General features: G+C 43.0%; 1 protein-coding gene across 2 annotated transcripts; it reads left to right on the top strand.

The window, feature by feature from the left end:
• Nucleotides 1-1,010: 1,010 nt before the first annotated feature.
• Nucleotides 1,011-24,297, top strand: HIKESHI (heat shock protein nuclear import factor hikeshi). 2 transcript variants are annotated; one of them, XM_065406385.1, is made up of 5 exons: nucleotides 1,011-1,154; nucleotides 2,481-2,718; nucleotides 12,624-12,775; nucleotides 21,152-21,270; nucleotides 24,081-24,297. In XM_065406385.1, exons 2-5 carry the CDS (start codon nucleotides 2,568-2,570, stop codon nucleotides 24,133-24,135), a joined length of 477 nt encoding a protein of 158 aa, XP_065262457.1. In that variant the 5' UTR covers nucleotides 1,011-1,154; nucleotides 2,481-2,567; the 3' UTR covers nucleotides 24,136-24,297. The 2 variants fall into 2 exon arrangements, with proteins under 2 accessions (XP_065262457.1, XP_065262449.1); XM_065406377.1 differs by having other exon boundaries at nucleotides 1,011-1,162.
• The last annotated feature ends 3,577 nt before the right edge of the window (nucleotides 24,298-27,874 follow it).

The following is a 27,874-nucleotide window of genomic DNA, read 5'->3' as shown; positions in this document are numbered from 1 at the left end:
TCATGGTGGATTCTCCATCTCTGGCAATTTTTAAATCAAGAGTGGATGTTTTTCTAAGATGCTTTAGTTCAAACAGGAATTAATTCAGGGAAGTCCTGTGGCCTGTGTTGTACAGGAGGTCAGTTTAGTCTCTTCTAGTCTTATTTATGATTCTGTAAAATGGGGATACTACCTGTTATAAGGTCATTGGCTCTTTAAGGGAGGATAGGTCCAGCCCCACTTGAGAGAGACTTAGCTCACATCCTCAAGTGGAGAAAATAAGCAAAGTCACATGACAGGCAAGTCATTTTATGGCTTATTCATACCTGCTTCTTGTGCCTTCACAAATACTAGTTTTAGGTGCCAGGAGAGAGCATGTTGAAGGAATTGCAAGAGATGAAGATAAACTGCTGGAGAACTGTGCTTCACATGCTCTAGTTTGCATCTGTATTTGTTATTCCATGTGGCTCTTGCCAGCGAAGCCTGTGCAAATTTAATGGCTTCTGAAACACATGTTTAGGGCAGTACAGGGCCCCCAGAAGCTGTTGCATCATCTTGATGAATAGATGCAATATGCGAATTTGTGTCCTTGCAACCTGCCCACATGATCACAATGTGGTATGGTGCTTTGCTCTTGTATGTCAGGGTACCTGGGTACCAGTCATCCACTGTAGAGAAACCCTTAGGACAGGGCTACCTAAAATCTTCCCTGAAGGACCTTCTTGGCAGCTAGATACAAGTCCAGAATGCAGCAGGCACCACCAGCTCTCACCCCCATAAAATCAGAGTCTTTAGCACGCTCTAATTTAGAACCCAGTAGGACAATAAATATCCCAGCATGCATTGCTCCACAGCTATCGGAGCGGGGGCGTTAGGTGACAGACTACACGTCCCAGCATGCACTTCCCTGTCCACCCGCGGCGCAGCCTGGGACTACAGGTCCCGGGATGCATCCCCTGTAGCGCGGTGCATACTGGGATGTGTAGGCCTCAGGACGAGCCTAGACGAAGCCCCGCCCCTTCCCCGGAAGTAGTTCCGTAACCAGGGGTCACAGGCAGGGGCTGTTTCCGGGGGGACCAGGCATTATGTAGGCTGCGGAGTGGTCGGCTGTTTCGCGAAGCTTCTGCGGCTGTAGGGCTCCGTGGCTGCCGCCATGTTCGGCTGTTTGGTGGCGGGTAGGCTGGTGAGCGGTTCCCCGGGGCTTGGCAGGGCGGCGCTTCCGGAGGGGAGGGGCCTTGGCGGGCTGGGTGGAGCCTCTGGAGAGACTAGGGTGGGGGAGGGGCTCATGGAGAGGGGCCTCTGGGAGGCGGCCGGAGAGGCTGTGCGGGAGGCCTCGTACCGTTCTGGGGCAGCCTGGCCTGGAGAGCTCCTGAGGGAGGAGGCTCCAGCCGCGAGGGGGTGGGGTTCAGGGGAGCGATCTCGGGAGGGTCCTGTGGGTGGGGGTGTTTCTGGGAGAGGACAGGAGTGGGGGGCTCAGCCTATGGAGTAAGGGGTGTCTCTGGGGGAGGATCCTGAGGAGTGGTGGGGGAAGTTGGGGGCTCAGCCTGTGGAGGGTGTTTCTGGGGGAGGATCCTGAGGAGTGTGTGGGGCTCAGTTTAGGGAGGGGGGTGTCTCTTGGGGTGTGGGCTATGCCTGGTGATATCGTTGGTTGTGAGGAAGTTTGGGAAGGGCCATACTGTGGAGGGCAGGTTCCCAGCTGGGGTGGCTCTGATTTTTATTTCCCATTGTTGCTTTTTTGGGAGCAGCTCCTGTATAAATGAAATATGTCACTGTGTCTTCCTCCCTCTCCAGATGTTCAAGTTCTGTGCAGACCCCATCCCAGTGTGCCTTCCTTCCCCTCATACAGGGTGGCACCCAAATTTTATTGGCTAAGGGGTGGGTAATGTCACCTTGCCAGTAGATTGCCCCAAGTTGCAGCAGTCTGCAACCATGTTTGGTAATACCGATTTTTGGGCCTATGGGAGGCGATAGATAGGGCCAAGCATTTTGTGTTGTGGCTTGCTCTGAGTAGGAGCTACCTATAACAAGATGCATGCACTGATGTGTCATGTACATGGATTCGGTAATAAAGACAAGGGTGGCTCTGTGCCCTGACCTTTAGCCAATCTTGAACTAAGTGTATAAAGTCATGTCTTATTTCTTAGAGGTTTCCATGGTTAGGGTTCTGCTAGCCATGTGGTTGACAGCCACTACTTTATAGACTTGGGGACTTCTTCTGCACCATATTTTACTACTATTCACATGGGGAGCTAAGGTACTCTGATACTCCAGCCCTAGGTGTGATATAAAGCCTCTGTAGCTAGAACAAGGACTGTGAATCCTTGTTAGCAGCCTATTGCACAGTTCCCATGCGGTTGTGTTTGCCACTCTGTCTGTTTATAAACTAAAACTGGCATGCGCCTCACTTCCCCTTCTTTCAAACACTAGATGGATTTTTGAAAAGAGGGCTCACAGGTTTCAGAATTAAGATTTCTAAACTAAAACTTGGTTTTATATTCTAGGTGCAAGCAGTGGCACAACAGGTGGCCCAGGATAAGTTTGTATTTGACTTGCCTGACTATGAAAACATCAACCATGTGGTGGTCTTTATGCTGGGAACTATCCCATTTCCAGAGGGCATGGGAGGATCTGTCTACTTCTGCTTTCCTGACCAGAGTGGGATGGCAGTATGGCAACTCCTGGGATTTGTCACCAATGAGAAGCCAAGTGCCATCTTCAAAATTTCTGGTTTAAAATCTGGTAAGAGCAGTGAAATATAGCAGTTAAACAACAAAGCAGTTAGACAATGAAGTGGATGTTTAGTCTCTAATGAATAAATGTAATAAGATCTTGGAACATATTGTGTTTTTTTTTTTTTATTTGTAACTACTTCATACAATGCACAGTCAACTTGTGGAACTTGTTGCCGGGGGATGTTGTGAAGGCCAAAATTATAACTGGGTTCAACAAAAGAATTAAATAAATTCATGGGGGATAGGTCCATCACTAGCTGTTAGCCAAGATGGTCAAGGATGTAGCCCCATGCTCCGAGTGTCCCTAACCATCTGACTGCCAAACTGGACTAGTCAACGGGGGATGGATCATTTGATAATTACCCTGTTCTTTCTCTTTGAAGGATCTGACACTGTCCACTGTTGGAAGACAGGATACTGGGCTAGATGGACTATTGGTCTGAACCAATATGCCCATTTTTACGTTCTTATTCATAAACCAGGATCCCATTGTGTGACATGCTATACACTGCAATGCTACTTGAAAAGCCAAATATATGTGTCTTTTCAAGTGGCTCTTAGTAGACCTAGCACTTGTATTCTAAACAAAGCGACGAAGAGTCCTGTGGCACCTTATAGACTAACAGACGTCGGATGCATGTAGTGGAAATTTCCAGAGGCAGATATAAATATGCAGGCAAGAATCAGTCTATATTTTAAACAGTTCATCAAAACTGGCAGTTGTAGTATCTGATTGTAAATGAATGCTTGTGGCAGTGTGTTTTTCACCCTTCAGAGTTTGCAGGCAGTTTTCACATGGAAACTTTGAAAACTAGAAGCATAGAAAATTAACATGGCACACATTAAATGGATTAAAAACTAGCTATTTGATAGATTTCAAAATGTAGATGGGGAATCATTGAGCAGGTGTGTTTCAAAAGGGCTCCCACAAGGCCAAGAAGCAATCCTTATACTATTTGTGAGAAAACCAAAATAGTCACTGATAAAGTTTACAGATGATCCAAAAATTGGGTGAGTGGTAAATAATGAAGAGGACAGGCAGCTGATACAGAGAGCTCTAGAGCGCTTAGTAAGATGAGTTTAAGCAAACTGTTTTAATCCAGCTAAATGCAAATATATTAATCGAGGAGCAAAGCATGTACCTCATACTTAAAGGATAGGGGACTCTATCCTGGGGGAGCAAACACTGAAAAAGATTTGGGGGTGGAGGTGGTTAATCAGCTTAACACAAGCTCCCGGCGTGATTCTGTGGCCAAATGGACTAATGTGATACCGGGATGCATGAATGGAAATCTTGAGTAGGAGTAAAGAGGTTATTGTACCTCTATATTTGGCACTGGTTTGACTGCTGCTAGAATACTGTGTCCAGTTCTGCTGTCCACAATTCAAGAAGGATGTTGCTAAATTAGAGAAGGTTCAGAGAAGAGCCACCAGAATGATTAAAGGATTAGAAAACCTGCCTTGTAGTGAGAGACTCAAGGAGCTCAATCTATTTAGCTTGATGAAGAGAAGTTTAAGGGGTGACTTGATTACAGTCTAGAAGTACCTGCATGGGGATCAAATATTTGGTAATGGGCTCTTCAGTCTAGCAGAGGAAGGTAAATGTGATCCAATGGCTGGAGATTGAAGCTAGACAAATTCAGACTGGAAATAAGGTGTAAATTTGTAACATTGAGGGTAACTAATCATTGGAAAAACATATACTTGTACACTTTGAGGCAAGAGGGGGACCATCATGATTATGTAGTCTGACCTCTTGCACATTGCAGGCCACAGAACCTTGCCCACCCACTCCTGTAATAGACCTGTGACCTCTGGCTGAGTTACTGAAGTCCTCAAATCATGATTTAAAAGCTTCAAGTTACAGAGAATCTACCATTTACACTAGTTTAAACCTGCAAGTGACCCGTGCCCTATGCTGCAGAGGAAGGTGAAAACCCCCCAGGGTCTCTGCCAATATGATCCGGATGAAAATTCCTTCCCAACCCCAAATATGGCAGTCAGACCCTGAGCATGGGGGCAAGACCCAGCAGTCGGACACTAGATCTGTTCTGTGTGTATTTAGTAATATCTGCTCACTTTATTGAGTAAAATATGTTTTTACTACTCTTAGTGTTGCAGAGCCAACTTAAATCTGAGAGAGCAAATTGGAGTCTTAGTTTTCTTGAATATCATCAGTTCAATTGTTAACTAAGTTTCAGTTGCAGAATCTTTATTGTTGAAGTCAGTCAAAAAACCAAACCTTGACTGTGGGCTCTACGGCTGAGTTTGCAAGGCTTGCAGTTATACTGTTCCTTCTTGTAAACTGGGTAAGATACCTGTTGTAGTTGAGATAAATGCTACCCCACAAGTCCATACTTAGAGTAGAACCACACTTTACTTTGACGCTACTTCCTCTCCCCCCACCGTATCCCCAAGAATCCCAACACATCAATCCCCAAAATGATAACTTGTGCTCAGTGCCATAAAGATACAAAATTAATGACATCATCCATGGTATAAAATGGCAGAGGGATAAATCCTACTGAGAGGGCTAGGCGAACCCTTCATCTAATCTCACAATTTCTAACTGATACCGTAGCCAGTTGGAGGATGGTCACCTGACCAGTTACAAGTAACACGATTCAGCTTGTATTTATACAGCAGCTTTACTGTCACAACTGAGTTAGTGCACCTGCAGTTACCAGTCTGCCTATCTGGGTTTCTATTGGTGCACTTTGGGAAAATCTGGACAGCTGTCCTACGTTGCCTCAACAGGAGATAAGGTGCTCAGGGAGGTACCCAGAGAGCAGAGCCAGTCGCAGGAAGACTGGTTATGCACTTTGAAATGTCCTACTATACATGGAGCTGAGAGGAAAGATGACTGGCCAAACTGGCACATTTGGGAGTCTTGTCCATGCTGTAGAAAACCTAAACACATGCTGAACTGGATACAGGAAGGCAATCGTGCCAGCCTAGCTCTCTGACAGAGGCAAAATCCAGTAACAAGGCAACTAAACATTTTTAACCATGTGTTGTGCAAATGCAGCTTGTGTTTAGTGCTAACTATACCAGTAACTGGTTATAAAGTCTGTTCAGTTGTGACTTGGACTGGGTTTTTACTTGCCTAATGACCATGGGGTAGCAAAAAAAAAAAAAATTACTCAAGTGGATGGGAGTGGTAAAACTTAAATGTATTTAAGGCCAAGCAGTACAGCTGTGAGAGATCAAATTCAAAATCTCCTACCTACCACATGTTAAGATCACACTTAAGCATAAAGTCAGGGAATATAGATGTTAGCTTTCACAACGTAACTAACTTGTCCAAGTTGCACATAATTATGATGACTAGTTGGACTATTAAATGCATACATTAATATAGTGTGTGCAATTGTTTTACTATTATGGGAACTTCACTAATGCATTTTTTGACTTTGTATATACACTAAAATTGCATTGACAAAGATTTCTCTTTAGTTTCCAAAGAGAGAGAGCAAAACTGCCTGTGCATGTGAATATTTTCCTTCCAATTAAGCTTTTAAGTTCACACGTCACTGAGGTGAGGGCAGGATGACATTTTTGTAAAGGTGGGTCAAAGGGGTAACAGCAAATCAGAGAGAGTAATGGGGACAGCAGTAGGAAGAGAGGAAATTAGTACTTGATCCTGCAGTCCCAACTGTAGTTGGTTACAGTTCCCAATTAAACCAATGGGAGTCTTGTCTGAGTAAAAGATTGCAGGAATGGACCTTTAATTTGAACCTCTTGGATAATGCAGCTGTGTTTCAATGAGACACTTATAATCTTTCTCCGGCGGACAGGTCCAGCAGCAGCCCTCTCAGGCCGTGCAGAGAAACTACATTTTAATGTCTGCTTAAAATCTTAGATGTTTACTGAGTATGCTCAAAATTACATTATTTTTTTCCGTTGTTTAATGTTCTAATTTCTAAACTTCCCAGAAAATCTACTATCATTGAGACTACTCTAAATTAGTTGCATGACAATTTGAGAATCTTTGTACAGCAGTTTGTATTATTGATGAGTAAAAAGTCTTGTGGAAAGTATCTGTTTTTGCACCTCAGTAATTCAAGCAGGTGAAAGAATTTTTCTGTTTCTTAAAAAAAAAAAAAAAAAAAAATCACTTTGAAACCAATCATGACAGGAAAAGCACTTCAGAAAGCTATAAGAGTGTGATGTTAGACTTGGAAGTCCTGACAGAACCTTTAACTACTCTCTTGCTACCAAGTGATTGTGAAGTCTAGACCACAAGCCACAATATCAAAATAAGTTATTGGTAGATTTAATTACAGAAATTATCCTACTTTGTCAATTAGAAGGACTTAAAGAAAAAAAGAGAAGACCTTAGTTATATAGATGTAATCGCTCTTAATAAACCTAGACTTCCTACATTTTTACCCTCTTTTGTTCCTTTTTTTTGAGGTTTAGTTGACATGAATGCTGATGATCATCGTAATAATGATAAAATCTAAATCTTTTTCTCTTCAGTTTGGCCGGAAACAAGGCAACCATATCTAGCTTCAAATCAGAAGTCCCTCAATAAAGAAATTATCTATCTTCTGTAGGCCTAAGTGGCTCTAGCAATGTCTTGAAAAACATGAACGCAGTGACCATGGTAACAAGTCACCGGCTTTTCCGAGATTGCTGTGATCAATTTTTGTCCCCATGTTACCAAAAGACACTAATCAGGGGAATATTTCTGGTTTCTCCCTACAGGATTTTCAGGTAACCTGAGTAGATAAGAATTTTTAATAGGGAATCCAAAGGTCTCTGTTTAATGATACATTTGTATTTTTTCCTTTTGATCCCTCTATCAAACCTACAGATAGGTTCTTAGTCCTTTTCAATAACATGAAGGGAATGTTTCATATTAAATGCAGTCCATTTGCAGTACTAAATGTGTATATGTCCACTTAACCAATGGATATGGGAGTGAGCTTCTGGCAGCTGTTTAGTCTGGAGCAGGGGGTAGTTGGGCTGAAAGAGCAGGCTTCTTCTCTGGATCTCAGAAGTAAAGCGGGGTCATCCACTGCTCCAGGTCCCTTTCCTGCAGCCTAATAAAGGTGGTGAAAGATCGAACATGCTGCTCTGACCACTGCTGATGTAACACATGCATTGGATCTCAAAAGTTAGAGAAAATGGTGGTATACTCTGAACAAAGTAAAAACAATGTCATCTTAGGGATGCTTTGTATTTCATCAACTCAGTTCATATAGAAGTTTTGGTTGCTACCAACCCTGTAAACTCCTTCAGGGATTTGACAGTCAATCTGTTGCTCTTTTTGGATCCTGCATCTTCACCAGTAGTAAGGATTCTGCAGTGGGGAGTGATTTAAGTGCCAGACTAGAAACTTCCTCACATTGCCAAAGCTTTATTGCCTCTGCAACACAAACAGGAGTAAAAAGAAAATAAATGTACGTTTATGGGAAAAGTGAACAGATAGGATAGAAATACACAGGGAGCTGATCTTTTTAGTAAGAGATGTAAATTTTACTCTTTCTGATCAAAGCTACCGTTTATAAGTGCTTTTAGTAACAAAGGCTCTGGGTACCAGTTTGTTCTGGTACAATAAGCACCCAGTAGAGTTAAGTGCCCCTAGCTTTGAATTAGGTACTTAAATATCCTTGTCATGCCTAATTGAACTGATGCTGGGTCTTATCACTTAAATCTTCAGAAGGTGTCCTGCTTTCAAGCTCATTGCAGCATTTGACTTTTTCAGCTTGATACTGTGATCTCCTTTTAGGATTTGCTTATTCTCCAGTAGCAAAACTGGGATCAGATCAATTTTGACTACGCTCCTAACTGAGTTTAGAATCTTTGAAATCATTCTTGTGGATACTGTACTGGGTTCCAATGATATATCATCATCTAGAACTTCTTGGCACAGAAATGCTGAGGTCTGAATGCTTCCTTTCCTGCTAGGCATGGGTCCAGAGAACAGGAACTTGTCTAGCAAGCCTTCAAGATTGTCTTTGCTATGCTGTTTTGGTGGCCTTTTTTTATCAGGTAGGAATGCCATAAGGAAAAGGTGCAGACCAAAAGCAGCAAACTTAAATGAGAACAAAATGGTACTGATGGAAGATGCTACCTCTCACAGCAGTTGTAGCCAGCCACCAGATCTTTAGAGCAGAAGCAGCTGTGGTAACACCATAGCAAGTGCAACTGCTTGCAGCTGTCCGCTCACTTTGTGTGCCAGCTTCCAAATCTTCCTTTAAACAGTGACTAACTTAAACAAATTACATTTGACTCTCACCAGGAAAGAGAGTGTAAAGATGATGCTTCCCTCATGAAGTGGGGAAGTTTGCTTTTATTTATTTTTTGCTGTGCCTAAAAGTCCTAGGCAATTTGCTGTGAAAGAGGAAAAACATGCTCTTGGCACCAAAGAGCTACAGTCTGATTGTAGACATGAGATGACAAGTGGGGGTAATATTTAGAGGTATAGGTCACCATTTTGCTCCCTCTAACTTTGTGCTATCCGGTGGTGTTATGGTTTACATCAATCTTTAGTCTCCCCCTCTCAAAACTTGTGGTGTAAAACCATGTCTGCATTTGATTAATGGAAATGGCTAGAGAATAAACACACAATTTCTGTTTTACCCAAACTAATTTCAAAGCCTAAAAGCGCTCTGAAATGGCTGAGTACTGTGGCTAAAAGTTGGATAAAGGGAGAGAAGTGGGAGATCAGTATGAAGAGCCTATCCCTGCTTGCTCTTTTCCTGAAATGCTGAGATCTTTTGCAGCATTGCTGCAGAGGGTAAAATTGTGAATCAAGCATATTTAGTAGTCTGTATCTTGAGAAATATTTTGAAATACTGCATGGTCCTTGAAATTTATGATTTATATGTTGTGACTAGAAGAGCTAGGTACTCAAAACACATGTATTATTTTATAGGGATTGTGATGGTAGAATATAATCCACATGCAGAAGAGGATAACTTTATTTTATCCTCACAAGTGGACAAATCTTGAGTATCTGTTCTGTGCTGTGTTCAACACTAACAATGTGTGCATGCTGGAGCATTGCACGGAGGAGCCAGCAATCCAAAGAGGGTCTGGACTTGCATATGAAGTGGGAGGATGGGTATGCTTTTGGTTTCAAGTACACTGATGTCCTCTGATTATTTAGAAATATACTAGTGCTCAAAAGTTGTTGGATTGTTTTAGACAGATGAAAAGCTGATTTGTTCAAAGGAAAGGGAATTGTAAATTTAACATCCTGATCATAAAGATATGGAGAATTCTACCAACTTGATTGCTATCAGCATTTTCAATCATAGAAAACTGGATAGAGTTGGAATTTGAATATGATCTTCAGTTAGTCTGGTTTCCAATGGCTTTATTTTCTACTCTTGTAGAGCCTAATTATATAAAGCAAAGGGCTGTGATGTCTCTCTGCAGCACAGGCTGACTTTAAGTAAATATGCTACACAAAGCATTTCTAAGTAGTGGGTTAAAGCACCATGTCTGATTGTTACTTGCCTTGTGCTAAATTTTATGTATTGAAGGACCAGTATGTGCTTGTCTCATGGGAGACTTCACATTACCGATTTTAATAGTCAGTCACGGAGTCAGATTAAGGAAGCGGTATGATGTCTGAAGATGTGCGTGTATGTGTCAGACAGATCTACGTGGAGGAGGTGATACTTGAGGCGACTAGGGAAGAGGAGGGCAACAGCACGTGGGCGGGTTAGACCACCAGTGGGTAGTGAGAGGGCTCTGGCAGCTGCCTTTTTGGGTGCGGAGACACTTATGGTATGTTTGGATTGGGTTAAACTAAGACGATCTCTTGTGAATCGGACCATCTCTCATTGAGCTCAGTAGCTGCTGTTTGGCAAAACAAATCTAGATTTAGTATACAGTAGAGGTGGCAGATCATGTAACTGCTAGACTTACTTCATTGCACGTTGTAGTGCTACATGGAAAATTAACAGACTCTTAATTGAGTTTCTACATAAGCCATGCTCTCCCCTGCTTTTTCAAAAGTGGGTGTTAATGAAGCGTTTTGGATATGCTTCCCTAAGGAAGGACAGGGTACCTGCTTCCTACATACTAATGATTTAGGTTAGGGGTCGGCAACCTCTGGCACGTGGCTCGCCAGGGTAAGAACCCTGGCACCTGGGCCAGTTTGTTTACCTGTCGCGTTGGCAGGTTCGGCCGATCGCGGCTCCCACTGGCCGTGGTTCGCTGTCCCAGGCCAATGGGGGCTGTGGGAAGCGGCGCGGGCGAGGGATGTGCTGGCCGCGGCTTCCCGCCGCCCCCATTGCCCTGGGATGACGAACCACGGCCAGTGGGAGCCGCAATCGGCCGAACCGGCTGATGCGGCAGGTAAACAAATTGGCCCGGCCCGCCAGGGTGCTTACCCTGGCGAGCTGCGTGCCAGAGGTTGACGACCCCTGATTTAGGCCTTCGCTGAAGAATTAACTGTCTTCTGGAGTCTTCAGATTTCCTTGATTCCTTTGAGTTGGGGTAGGGCAGAGACTTATGCTAGTTTCACTGGGTGAAATTTTAGCAATTGAGCTAGGTCACGTGGTGGTGTAGTCTTCATTTAGCCCAGTCAGCAGCTTGTGATACCACTTATTGGCGTGTGGACTATGGCATAGCTCTTAAATGGCTCTGCTCTTCCCTGCTAAGATGACCCAAAGGCTGGTATTGAGCAGTTGCTTCTTTACTGGGAGGATATTCTTCTACAACATTCACTAGAACTTACGTGCAGCTGTGTGTCTCGTTCACATCTAATGGCATTACAGGCATTCGCTGTAGCTTCCCATACACGTTGAACAGGAGGGAGTGACAGATTTCAGTGAATTTAGATTGTCTTTATTTTTGGTGAGCCCCTGAGACTTGGGTTTAGAGCTGATTAAAACTCAGTTTAGAAGAGTCAGAAGTGATGCTGGAAGTCTGGGATGATGCCTGCACAAAAAGTTTGCTATTTATTAGTGCTTTTCAGCCGGATTGTTAATGGATTCTCTAATGGCTTTTGTGACCAACAGGGCCTCTTTATTTTGCAACCATTTCTTTCTGATGTGGACCTTGATGGCTTTATAATGCTGAGATGCTGAGATTGGATTACTGCAGTGCATGCTACATGGGATAGCTTTGAAGATCACTCAAACCTCAGAAACAGCTGCCTACCTGTTTAGTGCAGTGTGAACCACTGGAGTGAACCATTATACCAACCCTCACAAGTGTTCACTTACATTTTATTTGCTACTAGGTGCTGTTCAAGATGGTGGTTTATTTACATTCATTAAAAAAATTATTCAGCATCCAGAGACCATGATGGGGGGCTGTCTAAAAATAAATGCTGCATAATAGTTGTGTGATCCAAGGCGCAAATATTGTCATTTCTTTACTTTGAATGAATGAACGAACTAAAGGACTGTGCATCAGTACTTACTGGTTCTGGATTTTTCTGTAAACATTTCTGTGGATATTAAAGGATGGGGTAGTACTATAAAATCATACTCCTGAGCTTTAAAAAAAAAATCATACACCCTGTTGTACTGGAAAAGTCAGTAATAGCAAGAGGTTCAAACGCTTCTGAATCTTGCATACAAATATACGACCCAACTGGTTCAATGGGGAGGTTAATTTACTACTTAGGGGATTTTAAAAACTGATTAACTCTTCCTTACAAAACTCCTTCCCTGTAAGGGTCTGTTAAGGATTGTCACTCTATTCCTCAGTTATTAGTAAGAGAAAATATATTTTTATATTTTAAAATTATCCATTGCATTTTTTCACACACTTAGTATATGAGCTGTACACATTTTTTTCATAATTCTGTATGTAGAGAGACCTCTACTTTGCAAGTAACAAGAAACCTCACACACAAGAAATCTTGGTGTCTTAAACTTAATATAATAGTTGCGCTGATGCCTAGTTTGACATTTCTGCTGCTTATGCTATTTCTTTCAGGGAAAGGCAGCCAACACCCCTTTGGAGCAATGAACATCCCTCAGACACCATCTGTAGCCCAGATTGGGATCTCAGTGGAATTGCTGGAACATTTGGCCCAGCAGACTCCTGTAGCAAATGCTGCTGTATCATCAGTAGACTCATTCACTCAGGTAATTTAAAAACATTGTTTCCAGCAGATTGCTCCTAACTGTTGGGGGACCTTAAATACAGTGCCTAGACTTAGGGGATGGGAAACACTTGGGGTGGAATACCAGCTCAAATAGTAAGGTAAGTCTTCTGTCACAGAGTTACAGGGCTAGCTGCACCTCTGTCCCCTTCCTGGTGTCTCCAACTTCACTTGCCTTAGGCCTTGTGCCTTTACCAATTTCAGGGCAAAAGTTTGCAATTCCCCCACTTTTACACCAGGCACTGAGTTACAGTAGTGTGTGTGTGTGTGTGTGTGTGTGTGTGTGTGTGTGTGTGTATCAACTACGCTTACCCTGTATGTCTGACTGAGTTTGGGCACCTGTGGTTCTTCCCTTGGGAGTCTGTGACCAGTTGTGTACAGTGATCAGACACTTTTCTTAAAACAAAAGTATTATTTTGTTTAGTAGTAGGCCCAAAGCACTAGAGGGGGGAAAAGATTTTAACAGTCTACATACATGTGTGTCTAGAGTCTTAGGGTACGTCTACACTACCCGCCAGATCGGCAGGTAGTGATTGATCTATCGGGGATCGATTTATCGTGTCTAGTGTAGACGCGATAAAATCGATCCCCGATCACTCTGCTGTCGACTCCGGAACTCCACCGCGGCGAGAGGCGGAAGCGGAGTCGACAGGGGAGCGGCAGTGGTCGACTCGCCGCCGTCCTCACGGCCAGGTAAATCGACCTAAGATACGCCGACTTCAGCTACGCTATTCGCATAGCTGAAGTTGCGTGTCTTAGGTCGACCCCCCTCTCCCCCAGTGTAGACCTAACCTTAGGGCAGGCCTACACTACAGGACCTATGTCGGTATAACTGCATCGCTTAGGGGTATGAAAAAACAGAACGCTGAGTGACATAGTTATACTGACCTAATCTCCCCCGTATAGACAGTGCTATGTTGATGGGAGAGGTTCTGCTGTTGACCTAGCTACCATCTCTCAAGGAGGTGGATTAACTATGACAATGGGAGAAGCTCTCCCATCTCAGCATAGGAGCATCTTTACTTAAGCACTACAAGGGTGCAGCTGCATTGGAGAAACTGCACTGATGCCGCATTTTAAGTGTAGACCTCCCCTTGCTGTCCCCTGATGTAACCTAGGTTCAGGCACTCCCACTAGGTCCCAGGCTGTTTCTCCACTAGAAAGACTATGCTGACATAGCCCTCTGGTGCAGCCTACATCAACAGAAGGAGTTTTTGCATCATTATAGGCACACCACCTCCCCAAACAATACGCTGTGTTGACAGAGTCACTCTTCCATTGACATCACCACTTTTGCATGGGAGTTTTACTATGTTGAGGGGGGTATTTTTTTTCCCCACACTCCTGACTAAAGTAGCTATGCTGATAGTACGTTTCAGTGTAAATCAAGCCTCAGTCTGGTTCCCCTGAACACCTACTGCTTCTCTTCTGAGAAAAGGGTCCCTTTTAACCCTGCTATAGGTGTTTTTGTGTTTTTTTTTTTTTCTTCTGTTTTCCCAAGGTTTGACTCTCCTGTTTAAAACCAATCCTGTAGGTACAGCAGGATAAGGAGCCAGTGATTCTGGCATTGTCCTTTAATAGCTCACGTGTTTGCTGAAGAATGGCTTATCTTGAGCCATTTTCTTTCCTGCTTGTTTTTCCAGACACTCTTGTCGGTTTAAACCAATGTAGTCCTATAATAAATATTCCAATATTCCAATAACCAACATGCATTATTTATAATTATTACTGAGAAGCTCCAAATCTGTCACCAACATACTCTGAAGAAATTTACTCTTGATACAAGACTATGCTGCACATTGAAGCTCAGGACTGTTACTTGGGGAACAAAGGGAATGGCCAAAGCAGTTGGACTGGGCTTGAGGCAGATATTGTGATATCTCCATCAGCAGGCTTGTGCTGCTGCCTTAGCTAGCTGGATCCTCCTGCTTCTTGTGATATGTTGATGCACAGCTTTGCTGCTGGTGGAGGGACCCTGATCTACTCCATGCTCAACTGGATATATATTCCCTTTGCCACGACCACCCTTTCTTCCTGCTCCAGCACCTCTGAGCAGTACCTCTGGCCCATTCTCTCCTCCCAGTCTCCTGACCATTCAGTGCAAAGGTACCTTTGAAACCCCCCCCTCTTCTCTAGGGAAACTGCCCTGTACACCGAGGACTGCCATATTTTGGGCCTAGATTTAAGCAATGTCCCACCTCCCCAGGCTCATCTCAGACAGAGAGGGCGGTAAATGGGTTTTTGATGTTCACCTGGGCAATTGAACAGAGAAAGGGGATGAGTGTGCAGAACCACAGGAAATTATGCCAGTGGCAGCTGTTTGGGACAGACCCAGCTTTGGCTTCTTGATCCAGACAATAAATTGTTGCTTCAGTTCTGCAGAAACTTTTCAGGCATTTATGATCAACTTCACTGCAGATAATTAACGGTTGTGGTGTGATAGGCTCAATGACTCCTAAAGAGCTGTAACTGAGCACTTTGAGAAGCCTAATTTATTAGCAGTGTTAATCACACTGTTCACTGCTGCTCACAGTTGCCAACTTTCACGTGGTAAATAAGCACCCCGACTTTCACAGTAAGCCAAAAATCAAGCTAATCCCATTTCAAAACAAGGCCAAAACAAGCCAATCCCTAAGAACCCCAACACTTTGACTAGATGACCCCCAGCGTGCTGTCTGGGACTGTGATGGGCCCGCTATGTACCACTGACTCTCTTTTCTCCTCCCCCACCCCCTTGCCCCTGCTTCCCAGGAGCCGATTTAAAAAAAACAAAAACCTACAAGCCAAAAACTAGCCAACAAGCAACTCACAAGCCAATTAAACCAAAAACAAGCCCAATTTCTGCAGGGTTTTTTGTGGGTTTGGCATGTCTGCTGCTGCTTCCTCCAAATAAAGGTATAATCCAGTCTGCCATCACAACTAACTGTGGAGGTGTGATGGACTTCAGAGTGACTTTCAAGTGAGGAGTACTCAACAGGCGTAACTGGCACACCTAAACAAATCCAGTTTTTATGTAAATATACTAAGTATGCATGGGGAGGGAGAAGAGAAAAACAGGATGGTTTCTGAACAATATTTCTCTGAAGCACCAAATCTTCCATTACTGTTTGTTGCACCACTAAGATAATGTACTTGTGGGGTAATTGACAAAGCAGCTAATGCCTTTTGTTGGTAGTTACAGTTAAGGGAGAGGTTTCAGAGTGGTAGCTGCGTTAGTCTATATCAGCAAAAACAAGGAGGAGTCCTTGTGGCACCTTAGAGACTAACAAATTTATTTGGGCATAAGCTGTATGCCCAAATAAATTTGTTAATCTCTAAGGTGCCATAAGGACTCCTCCTTGTTGTTTTGTTAAGGGAGAGCCATCTGATATTTGCAAGTTACTTTTTACAAGTATATTCCAAGTTCAATTAATATATAGTTATAAAAAATGTAAAAATGTGCTTCAGACTTAGTCTGCACTACAAAGTTTTGCCAGCATAGCTGTGTCGGCTAGAAGTATGGCGGGGAAATCACACCCCCTAGCCAACACAGCAATGCTGATACCTCCCCTCCCGCATGCAGATCCAACTATATTGACAGCAGCGTACTTCTGTTGGCTTAGTTAATGTTGTTCAGGGAGGTGTTTTAACTGTGCTGTCAGAACTCCTGTAATCTCCCACGATATCTCCACTAGGTGGCTCTGCGGGCACAGCTCTACTGGCAAAGGCTCATACTGTTTCTCCGGAATATGGTTGCTCTAACACTAGGGATTATGACTAGGATGAATTACAGCAGTCCTCGGATTTACAACACCATTGGCTCCTGAAAATTGTGTCGTAAGTCGAAACGTCATAACTCGGAAACGCAATACACTCCATTGCGGCACCGAGCATCGTAAAGTTGAAACCAATTGTTGTAAATCGAATCAGGGTATCAATTCAGAAACGTTTGTAAGTGCCGTTCGTCGTAAATTGAACGTCGCAAAGTCGAGGACTGCCTGTACTAGTTAAGGACCAGTTTGCAAAAGGAACAGTTGCAACTCGCCTGTAATTTTTTTTTTTTTTAATTAAAGGGTGATATGATTGGAAACATAGTTTTAAAGAGGTGGTTGTTCCATTTTATATTTAATCTTCATTTATATCAAACTAAAATTAAGTTGAATTAGCTTGCATTGAACTTGGATTGTTCTTCTTCAAGAGGTATTCCACTGTGGATTATGCATACACCCTGTGTGCCCGGAGTTGGAGAACTTGAAAGTAGTGTCCGTTGGTCTGTGCATGCACCCTGGCTTGCCTTGTGCTTCCGACCGAGGCGATAAAGGGCAAGGCAGACTGACCATCTCCTTAGTCCCTACGCACCACGGCATGGTCAGGGTCAGAATCTTTAGCGTCCTCAGCCCCATCCTTCCCCGTATCCCATTTGAGTACCAGACTTATGCCCAGTACTCCGGGCTTCAAACTCTGCACCTTCAGCCCATGATCCTTCTCAGTCAGCGATGATCATCAATGCTGCCTCTACTGTCTCGGAGAGGCCCACATTGCGGCTCAGTACAGTATTTGTCAGTCCTTCACCAGCCGTACCCGAGAAGGACGGGCACTTTGCCTCTGTAAGTACCTCATGGAATTGACCATGAGGCCTCAATCGGACCCAGGCTGGGGACATCATTCCCCCCCACCCACCCGCCTGTGTACCTGGGCCTGAATCCACAAGGATTGCACCTCCTGTTGCAAAGTGTGACTTCAGTGGTGGAGGATCTGACCCCACAGCAGGCCCTAGTTGGGAGATTAGGAAGCATGGGACTAAATCTTCATCTAAATCCATTCCAAAGATACTGGACATGCCTAGAAGCAAACCCACCGGGTCGGCTCATGAGGATGTCTTATGTCCGGATACCATCATCATCGCTGCCACCAATGGCCTGGACAGGAGGAGTCCCTCTTACGCTGGGGAGATCTGCACCATAGGATGTTTTTTCTGCCCTGGACCCAGAATCCCTCCTTCCATTGGTATTCTCCATTTTTAGGGAGCTTATATCACCTCCGAGAGACCTGCCGCTGGGACAGAATTTATCACTCCCAATTATACAAAATGTACACGTCTCAATCAGCACCGACAGTACCACCATCAGAACCCGAGTCACCTGTTTCTTCCTCAGGAAACTTGGAACCATCAGAGGAACCACTTTTCCTGTCCTGCTATTCCGCACGAGGCCCACATGACCCTAGGACCAACCACCACCTCCCATGAATCAGTTTCACTGGTACCTGATGCCACCACCTGTCCACCCCACCTACTGGCCATATTGTATCCCCCTTTGGAATCTTTCTGATCCACTAGAGTGTCATCACCTGCCTCCCCTATGAGAGAACCTCAAATTTATCCCCAGTTCCAATAGAAGAGGCAGGGTATTACACCCTGGTTCTGGCAGTTCCACCTGAACCAGCCAGACTGCCATCACCATCGCTGGATGAAGTGGTGGCTTTGGCATCCCCCACACCTGTGTCACTCCATTTGCAAGACAAAACCTTTGTTGCCTTCAGGCATGGCTACAGTCAGTTTACTCCCCAAGCCCCCATTCTATGAACCTCACACTGAAAGTTCCCACTAAGGTACCGTTGTCCCTCCTTGGTATGCTTAGGGGTCCCCTTTCTCCCCTCCTTCCTGGACAAGGCCATTATTACAGATGTCCCTACTAAGTTGGGGAGCCCATGTGGGCAACCACATGGCACAGGGAACACGAACCTCTCAAGAGTCCAGAATGCACATCAATGTCCTGAAATTACAGGTGCTATTGAAGGCATGTGAGTGCCTTCTTCCTTTCATCAACTCTCACCAGGTATGTCCTCATAATGTCAGAAAACACTCCGATGGTTTTCTACATCAACAAACAAGGGGGGAGTGAGATCGGCCTCTCTGTGTGCAGAAGCAGTCAATCTTTGGAACTGGTGCATCAGCAATCAGATCCGCCTACCTTCCGGGGATGCAGAATATGCTTGCAGACACTTCGTGATTGACCACAAGTGAGAGCTTCATGACATGGGGCTTCATGACATTGTCACATGATGGGGAACCCCAACCAGGGATCTGTTCGCTTTCCGGGCCAACAACAAGTGTACCACATGTTGCTCCAGGGGAGTCCTAACTTACTGCTCCCAGGGCGACCCTCTCCTTTTTCACTGGTCATACCAGTTCAACTATGCCTTCCCTCCGCTATTGCTTCTGCCCCAAGTGCTATGCAAGATCCGACAGGACAGAGCGACAGTCATCCTGATAGTGCCTTTCTGGCCCAGGCAGTTTTGGTTCCCCAAAGACTCCCATGCCTGTCATCTCATCCTCTGATTACCTTCCCAATCTTCCCTGAGCTCCTGGCCCAGTGCAATGGCAGGATAAGGCATCCCAGTCCACTATAACTTCACCTCAGGGCGTGGTATTAGATGTTCGTCAGCCCTAGAATGGGTGTGCTCCTCAGCCATGTAAGACATCCTTTCTAATAGCAGAAAGGACTCACCTAGGAAACGTTACCAATCTAAATGGAAATGCTTCTCATCAGCAGAGAAGCGTTCTACCAGAAGCTATGGGTATCCCACTCATCCTAGACTGTATCCTATCTTTGAAGACATCGAACCTATTCCTCAGTTCCCGGAGAGTCCACTTGGCAGCTATCAGTGCATTCCATTCCCTCGGAGGGCTTCTCTTATTTTCGCACACCTGCTAACCACTCGATTCTGGAAAGGCCTGATAAGAACTTGCCCACCCTCTCAAAAGATAATACCCTGTGGGACTTGAATCTCACTCTTTCAGTTCTGACACAGGCTCCTCTGCCCCTTTGAATCCTTAGTGACTTGTTCCATGTCCCTCTTCTCCATGAAGGTCACCTTTCTTGTAGCCATTGGCAAGGAGGGTTGTTGAACTTGGCACAATGATGGCAGACCCTCCATACACTGTATTTCACAAAGATAAAGCTTCTTTATACCTACACCCCAAATTTATCCCAATGTGTTTTTGGAATTTCACCTTCACCAATCCATTCCTGAAACTACACACATATATAAAGAGCATAGGCTCCACTCCTTCGATGTTTGACAGGCCTTGGCCTTTTATCTGCAGAGAACAAAACCATTCAGAAAGTCCCTGAGGCTGTTTGTCGCTGTCGTGGAGAGAGTCCGAGGTTATGCCATCTTCATCCGGAGAATTTCCAAATGGATATCCGTTTGCATTCTACTCCATCAGCTCTCAAACCTCCCCCCTCCATGAGAGCTCAAGCCACGACTGTAGAGTCTCTTCAGGACGTACCCCTCTTAGACATCTGTAAAGCGGCCACATGGAGCTCCATCCACATGTTTTTACAAGATGTTAATGTTCTGGTACAAGATTCGGCTGCTGATGCCTCATTTGGGATGGCAGTTCTCCATTTGACCTTACCATCCTCATCTTTGCACCTCCTCTTATTTAGGTACTGCTTGTCAGTCACCCACAGTGGAATACCATAGGGACCATCACTCAAAGAAGAGGAGGTTACTTACATGTAACTGGAGATACTTTGAGTTTTGTGGTCCCTATATGTTTTCCATAACCCCTCCTCTTTTCCCTCTACTTTGGATCTTATCTGATTTGTGGTGGAGAAGGAAGTGATGTGGCTGTTGGTCCACCCCGTCCTTTTTTGCCTTGGTCAGAAGCATAAGGTGAGCCAGGGTGCATGCACAGACCAACAGATGCTACTTTCAAATTCTCCAACTGCGGGCTCATGGTGCACATACATAACCCATGGTGAAATACATATAAGGACCACACATCTTGAAGAACCTCTAGTTACAGGTAAGTAATCTCTTCTTACATGGAATTATTACGAGGTGAGCAAATACAAAAAATGAGGTACTTGTAGGCAAAATCATCAACAGCAGGTGCTATTGGTAGGCTGCCACTAACTTGCTAGTCTAGTTTGTAGGACAAGGCCCAAGTCTTATCACTACATCATCCATTAGTCCCATAAGACTTTACACATTTTAATTATGTTTATCTTGAGGTCGTTTAAGGCTTTCCTTCAGAAACTTGCTCCAGGAAACTAATCTTTTGAAAAGAAACAATAACTGAATAAAAATCAAAATACTTTTAAGTTTCTAAGAGAATATCTGGAGAGAGGCGGTGTCTGAGGGCAGGACTGTAAACTAGTAACTCTAGATCTAATCGTCTCTTAACACAGACTTCCTTTTTACTTAACCTCTCTGCCTTCCTTTCCCCCATCTGGAAAAGAAAGATTTAATCCACCCAACATGAGGCGTAAGGATTAACTAATCATTTGAACAGCGCTTTAGATATCAAAAGCACGATCAAAGTTCTGAATATGGATTTGATTTACAATGTGGTTTTTTGGTATTTCAGTTCACTCAGAAGATGCTGGATAGCTTCTATAACTTTGCCTCATCGTTTGCTGTCACACAGGCCCAGATGACACCGAATCCCTCTGAAGCTTTCATTCCTGCAAACGTGGTTCTGAAATGGTAAAGGAAAATATCTCCAGCAATAAGCTAATTTCTAGGCACCAAAATTATGGGTTTCATAGCACTGAATTAACTTTCATGCCATACAGCAATCTTACATTGAAAATACGTAACTAAAAGTTCTCCTGTTGACTTTGCTACACTATAGTAGTTTCTTGTATTCTGTTCTATGTAGCCTCTTTAAATACTAAACTTGGATAATTAAAATGCTGTACCTATCTCACTCTTGTTTGCTACCAGGCAGTTTTACCCCTACCTGCAGTTTCTGGCTGATTCCGGAAACTGCCTTTGCTCCTTGTAATGGTACTGACCATGGGAAAGCAGAACACACTGCCGTCTCTTGGGCTACAATCAATGTCTCTTAAGTTCTCAGGAGTACTTAGTTAACAACATTGTGTGAACACTCCTAGTCCTTTCCCCCACAAAGTCATCACCTCTTGGCCCAGGGTACATATATTCAAAGGATGTTGACCTAGACTAGGTTTTAAAACGCTACTTAAAAATGATTCAGACTGCCTGAACATGGTTTGACCATCTAGCGTGGGCAGGGCAAAGTATGTTAAATTAGTTTAGCCTAATTAGTTAAAAATTATGCCCCAAACTGGTTTGGGTAACAGTTCCTAGCCACTGTAGGTCTGGAAGTGTTGGGGGACAGACTTTTAATATACAGTAGAACCTCAGTTATGAACACCAGAGTTATGAACTGACTGGTCAACCAGACACCTAATTTGGAACTGGAAGTGTGCAATCAGGCAGCAGCAGAGACCCTCCCTCCCCCCCCCCCCCAAAAAAAGAAAAGCAAATGCAGTACAGTACTAAAAAATAAAAAGGAAAGATTTAAAAAAAAAAAAAGATTTGACAAGGTAAGGAAACTGTCTTTCATTTAAATTAAGATGGTTAAAAACAGCATTTTTCTTCTGCACAGTAAAGTTTCAAAGCTGTATTAAGTCAATGTTCAGTTGTAAACTTTTGAAAAAACAACCATAACGTTTTGTTCAGAGTTACAAACATTTCAGAGTTATGAACAACCTCCATTCTCAAGGTTTTTGTATCTCTGAGGTTTTACTGTAGTTAGTGGTTCTCCTTTGGGCTGGGAATTTTAAATCGTAAGATTTACCCTGAACATAGCTGGTCCGTTCTTATCCTTTGATTCTGATAGTACCGAGAATGTGCTAGGCACTGTACAATTGTAAAGGAAGGCAAGATCCCTGAAAGAGAAACAAAGGGTAGGGGAAAGGAGTTAAACAAATAGTCAGGATAGTGACTGGTCAAGTCCTGATACAATTTTGATAACGGTCACAGGGAAGCTGGCCCTTGAGTGGCAAACCCCCTAGGGATGCCCAATCCCAGCAAAAGGACCTTTCCAGAGAGCGGTAGGAGATCCATTTCACTGGGGAGCTACACTCTATGCCCCTGCTGGGATTCTGGCGTGAAAACTTGCTTAAGTGTCCTTTTGGCCTTTGGTTAAATAAGTTAGGTTCCTGACGGGACATTGTTCACTACATAAATGCCTCATTGAATCTGTTGAAAAGCCATAGAGGCAGGGATGCACCCATTGCTTTCAACCAGGCCATCAGGGGAACATGAAGGGTTAGGCCAGGACGGGCACTCTGGAGGTCTGCACAGGCTATACCAATACATTTAAAAAAAAAAAAAAAAAAAAATTAGAAATAGAAAAACTGAAGTGGGCCAGAGCAAGACAGGATCAAGAAATCTCCTTAGCTGACAAAAGTTTTAATTGATCTATTAATCTGATCACAGCCGTATAGGGTACCAGTAGTTTGACCCAGCTGGAGCAAGAGTTTGAAGAGCTTCACACTCTGCTCTCATTTGAAGTTGTATCAGGTCTTTTTAAAGATGACTGTTTCTTTCCTGTGGCCATTGACTATTTCATCAATATGATCTGTGAAGTGTGAACAGCTTGTGTTGAAGTGAGGATTTTGAAGCTTGTTTTTTGGCTTCTGCAGGATAAAAGCCTGTAGTATATTTATTAAAAAGTCACACAATAAGTCTCACATTCTGCCCTGTTTTTGGAACCTCTTAGATCATTAACTTTGATTATAAAAATTCATTGTTTTCATCACTTACGCTCTTTGTCCAAGATGGGAGCAATAGAGAAAGTAGGATGGTCTGTGAATAGTTAATTTCACTAAGCATTAGCACACTGTAGGGAATGTTAGCATCTAAAAGCCCATTTTTATGTCTTTAAATTCAGCACTGGATTTTTGTGAAGTGTACTTGTATTCTTAAAACATAAATGTTGGGGTTTAAACTACTGTCATTTCAGCATACATAGAAAAAATGGCAAACTACTTATCTGGTACTCTTCCTATGAATTATAAGGGAACATGACGCATATGCATTAGTCTTCAATTACATAATCAGATATGATATTTTCCACAAGAATCAAGAGCCTCATTTATTTCACAAGATGGAATCAAAGGGGACAAAATTAAGGGTGTATATAGGCCACCTTTACCGGGCATTTTCTAACTTTTGAATGCTTGACTTCGCAACCTGAATAATATTCTTATAATGTAGTTTAGTATGTAATCCAAGAAATGTTTTGGTTTTGTTAAGTTAAGCATGACTGGGAAAACAGGGTTTGAGAAGACCATCCAGGGGAAAGATATATTTAAACAGTTTTCCATGCTGTGTGTGGGGGAAATACTTTAAATATTGCCTCTGTACAGATGACTCTGTGATCTGGGCTAGTTTTTCAGTAATGGTTTGGAAAATTGAAAGCTAAAATTCTTGAGTTGCATCATTGGGAAGCCATTTTAATTGTGACAAACTTTTGTCTCTTCTAGGTATGAGAACTTCCAGAGACGACTGGCTCAGAATCCTTTCTTTTGGAAAACATAAACTTCAATCAGGTCTTTTGAAGTGCTTTCCGACTATAGTCATGTCTTAAAGATACAGTAAATCACCCCACTAAAGAAAATTGGTGGAGTAATCAAAGTCAAAGCAGACTACGTGGATTTTATAGTACCATTGAAACTTATTTAAAATTAAAAACCTGAAAACAACTGCTTATCTTTGTGTTTTTTCTAGCTAAAAAATATTAAACTTCAAGAAGCCAGTGTTGTATCTATATCTTTATAAGTGTAATTGTATCAATTTGTAATTATGTCCCCTTTTTAAAATGGCTGTACACCATATTTGTACAAATTTTATGAAGTATTGCAGCTTTTTGTTTAATGGTAAAGAAACCAAATTGAACCCTGTTCATCTTATTCTTAAGAAATGCTGTCAGCTAAATCACATTTTTACATTACTAATATCTTGGAACTAGAGATAAGAAGCGATCACTGCTTATATTTTGCTCAGCATAACAGTCTAAGGGCTAGATCCCCAACTGGTCTAAACTGGCATAACTTCATTTTCCCTCTTCCTTTCAAGTCCTTGCAGGGCTTGATCCCAAGGGGTATGTGCTTCTTTCCACTTGTGAAATTCAGGGGCCCAAATTAATATTCTGTAATGTCAAGCAAAGGACTTGTTAATGGGGTGAAAGAGGGAGGAAAGTTTGGGCAGCAGAGGCTATTTATACTGGAGGCTCTTGGTGGCTTCCTACTTAGCCCAAGGGGTTTACTTTTTGTTTATGATAAACTTTCCCCTCCCTCCATAGTAGATCGTGTAATACTTAGTATTCAGAGTTTCTTTTTCACTAGTATATAATAGATAGTAAGGTTGCAGCAGTATCTTACAACAGTAGTTTAAAGGGTCTTGGTTCTCATAGGCTTGCTTAAATAAGCTTATCATATGCAGTCAGTAACAGTCATGTGTTGGCCTTGCTCAACGTGAAGCTGCCCTGACAACCAGTTAACATCTGTTTGACATTCTAGTCTCCTTTGTACTTTGCTGTGATTCTATTCCAAGGAAAAACAAAGGCACCTCCTATTGTTTCTGGTAAATTTTTCCTTCCCTCGTGTATTCCCAGTCTTAGGGATTTGAACTAAATCAGTGCCTTTTCATAGCCTTTTGTTAGAGGGAATCTTAACATCTCTTTCATGCTTAATGTCTCAGTAAAGTTCCGAACGCTGCAAACAATATTCTCTGATCTGAAAAGGGGGAATCTCTCCCTTTTACTAAACAGCTCATATATATATTACACACACACACAAATATGACAGTGTTAGAGCTGCATTATACATTGCTCTCAAATTATCTAGCTCTTCACCCCTAAATTCTTATGCTGTTAACCAGTTTGCTGTGAGGCAGTGAAGTATTATTCCTATTTTACAGATGGAGAGAGGGGCTAGAAATCAGTGAGTTGCATAATATGTTGGGTAGAAGATACTTTGCAGTAAATTGCTCATGCCTAAAACTAAAAAAATGCAATTTGGGCTTTTAAAGTTCACTTTAAGATTGTTTAAGTCTAGTCTGTCTTGTTTTTCTAAGTGAGACAGTGGCTCAAATGTCAGTGGGAAGGAAGATAGTCCAGTGGTTAGAGTATTAGCCTGGGATTTGGAAGACCTGCTTCAACTCCCTGTTCTTGTAGACTTTGTAGTGACCTTGGAGAAGTCACTTAATCTGTCTGTGCCCTATCTATAAAATGGGGCTAATAGTACTTCCCTTCCTTACCTGGGTGTTATTCTTAACACCTTAGAGATTGGGAGGTGCTTTTAAGAGGACAGCTACTCTGCACCTCCTGAAGATCATTCTGCTTTACAGGGTCTCCGATTTGGTATGAAAAAGCAATGCATTCAAAAATCACTAGTCACTTCTGAAAATCATGGCTGAGTTTAATTGCCTGTTTCTCTGAGTTAGGGTGACCAGATGTCCTGATTTTATAGACCGTCCCGATTTTGGGGGCTTTTTCTTATATAGGCGCCTATTACCCCCAAACCCTTGTCCCAATTTTTCACACTTGCCCTCTGATCACCCTCTGCTGTGTGTAAAAAGATATTTGCCTTTGCAAAGTGATTTGCAATCTATGGGTGTAAAGCACTGTATCAAAGATGAGTTCTAGGCTTTATTGGCTAAATGAGATTCTTGTGTGCGCATATACACTCAAAGGAACATGTGCAGAGTAAGATCCCAATAAATCAAAGTTTTACAAATGCAAGACTGAGGGACTGCTTCCAGCCTACTACGGGAAGTGCCTAGTTTATTTCCATTGTCCAAGGAAACAGCAATGCAGAAAGTAAACAGCATAAACAGTAGTGAGGTTAGTGGTCTATTACAGGAGTGGGTGGGTGAGATTCTGTGGTGTGCGATGTGCAGGAGGTCAGACTAGATGATCATGATAGTCCCTTCTGACCTTAGTCTATGAGCATTAAAAATGAAAAGGAAACTAGATTTTAAAACTACATTTGAGTTTTAAAACTCATAATGTTATTCTTTTTTAGCAGATAATGTTCCTTTAATTCCTAAAATGTGGATAACTATTCCTCCACCTCATTAGTTGTGTTTTTTCATATATACTTATTACATGTGACAATACCCTTTCTTTATAACTCTCCATTTCCTTTATGGCAATCTAAGGGCTTGGAAACACACACATTGTACTGCTTTACATATACTAGTCTAGTTAAAAAGTAGTGCACCTCCCTTTAAGGTAGATGCAATTATACTGGTATATTCCTGGAAGGGAAGGGAAAACAACTACACCACTCCAAGGCAACTTTCATACCAATTTAACTGTCCATGTTAGGGGTTTTACTGATATAGCTGTTTTGGTAGAAAATCACATTTCTGATAGCTAAATCAATAAAAAAACTCTGTGTAGATCAGGCTTTAGTCCAGTCCCTGTAAAGAATAGTGTATATGAGGAGGCAGAGGGGGGGCTGTGCCCAGGTCAACCTTAATACTTTTCCTGGCATAGCTCTGTCAGTGAAGAGTGGCAGGGATCCCACCCTTTCCCCAGATATAGCTGTGCCAGCAGAACTATGTAGGGTAGATGAAGTTATAATAGCAAGATTACACTTTTGAGAGTGTAGCTTATCTCGCTTGGGGGCTGGAATAAACTATACCCACTAGGAGTGCTTTGCTGGTATAGTATAGTGGTATAGCTACCCTGGCAAAGTGCTCCTGCTGTGGACCTGGCCTTGGTCTCCATATTCCATCTAATGTACAGAACAATGCTATGTAAAGAACACACTGTAAGCAATGCGGCATGTTAGTTTAAAGGTAAACCATGTGTGGGTGGTTTTGTATTTAATCCATAGATCAGCATGCATGTCCCAAAGGAGAGTCTGCATCACTCTCCCCAATTGACAGATGGAGAGATAACCACATAGAAAGTGACTTGCTTGAAGTTGCACAATCAGAGGTGGAGGGGGGGGGGGGGGGAGGGGAGAGAACCCATCTCTACCCCCTTTCAGGCCTTATTGAACCCACCAGCACCAATGTATATAGCAAAGGTTAGGGCTTTTCTGTGGAAAAGGATAGCTTAGTTCTCCCCTCCCTGCCAGTATAAAAAGCTCTTCCTTTTTAAATGCTTAGTTGTGATTGATAGCCCAAGAGAGGCTAGTCTGACCACCCTATACATTACAATGTATTTACATGTGTCATTTTGGGACTCTAGTAATGTGCTGTCAGCAGCTCTAGGAATTCCTATGATGAGATAAAACTGTCCTGGGAATGTTATATAGCTGCAACT

Source organism: Emys orbicularis, chromosome 1 (assembly GCF_028017835.1).
Source record: "Emys orbicularis isolate rEmyOrb1 chromosome 1, rEmyOrb1.hap1, whole genome shotgun sequence".
In the NCBI taxonomy this organism is placed as follows: Eukaryota; Metazoa; Chordata; order Testudines; family Emydidae; genus Emys; species Emys orbicularis.
This window is presented reverse-complemented; position numbering and strand designations above follow the sequence as displayed.

What these genes read in the sequence shown, in the direction of transcription:
- HIKESHI (XM_065406377.1), top strand. Translation starts at nt 1,133, where the DNA reads ATGTTCGGCTGTTTGGTGGCGGGTAGGCTG. An exon ending in GTTTGGTGGCGGGTAGGCTG is followed by an intron (nt 1,163 to 2,480) that starts GTGAGCGGTTCC and finishes TTTATATTCTAG; the next exon opens with GTGCAAGCAGTGGCACAACA. An exon ending in AATTTCTGGTTTAAAATCTG is followed by an intron (nt 2,719 to 12,623) that starts GTAAGAGCAGTG and finishes TATTTCTTTCAG; the next exon opens with GGAAAGGCAGCCAACACCCC.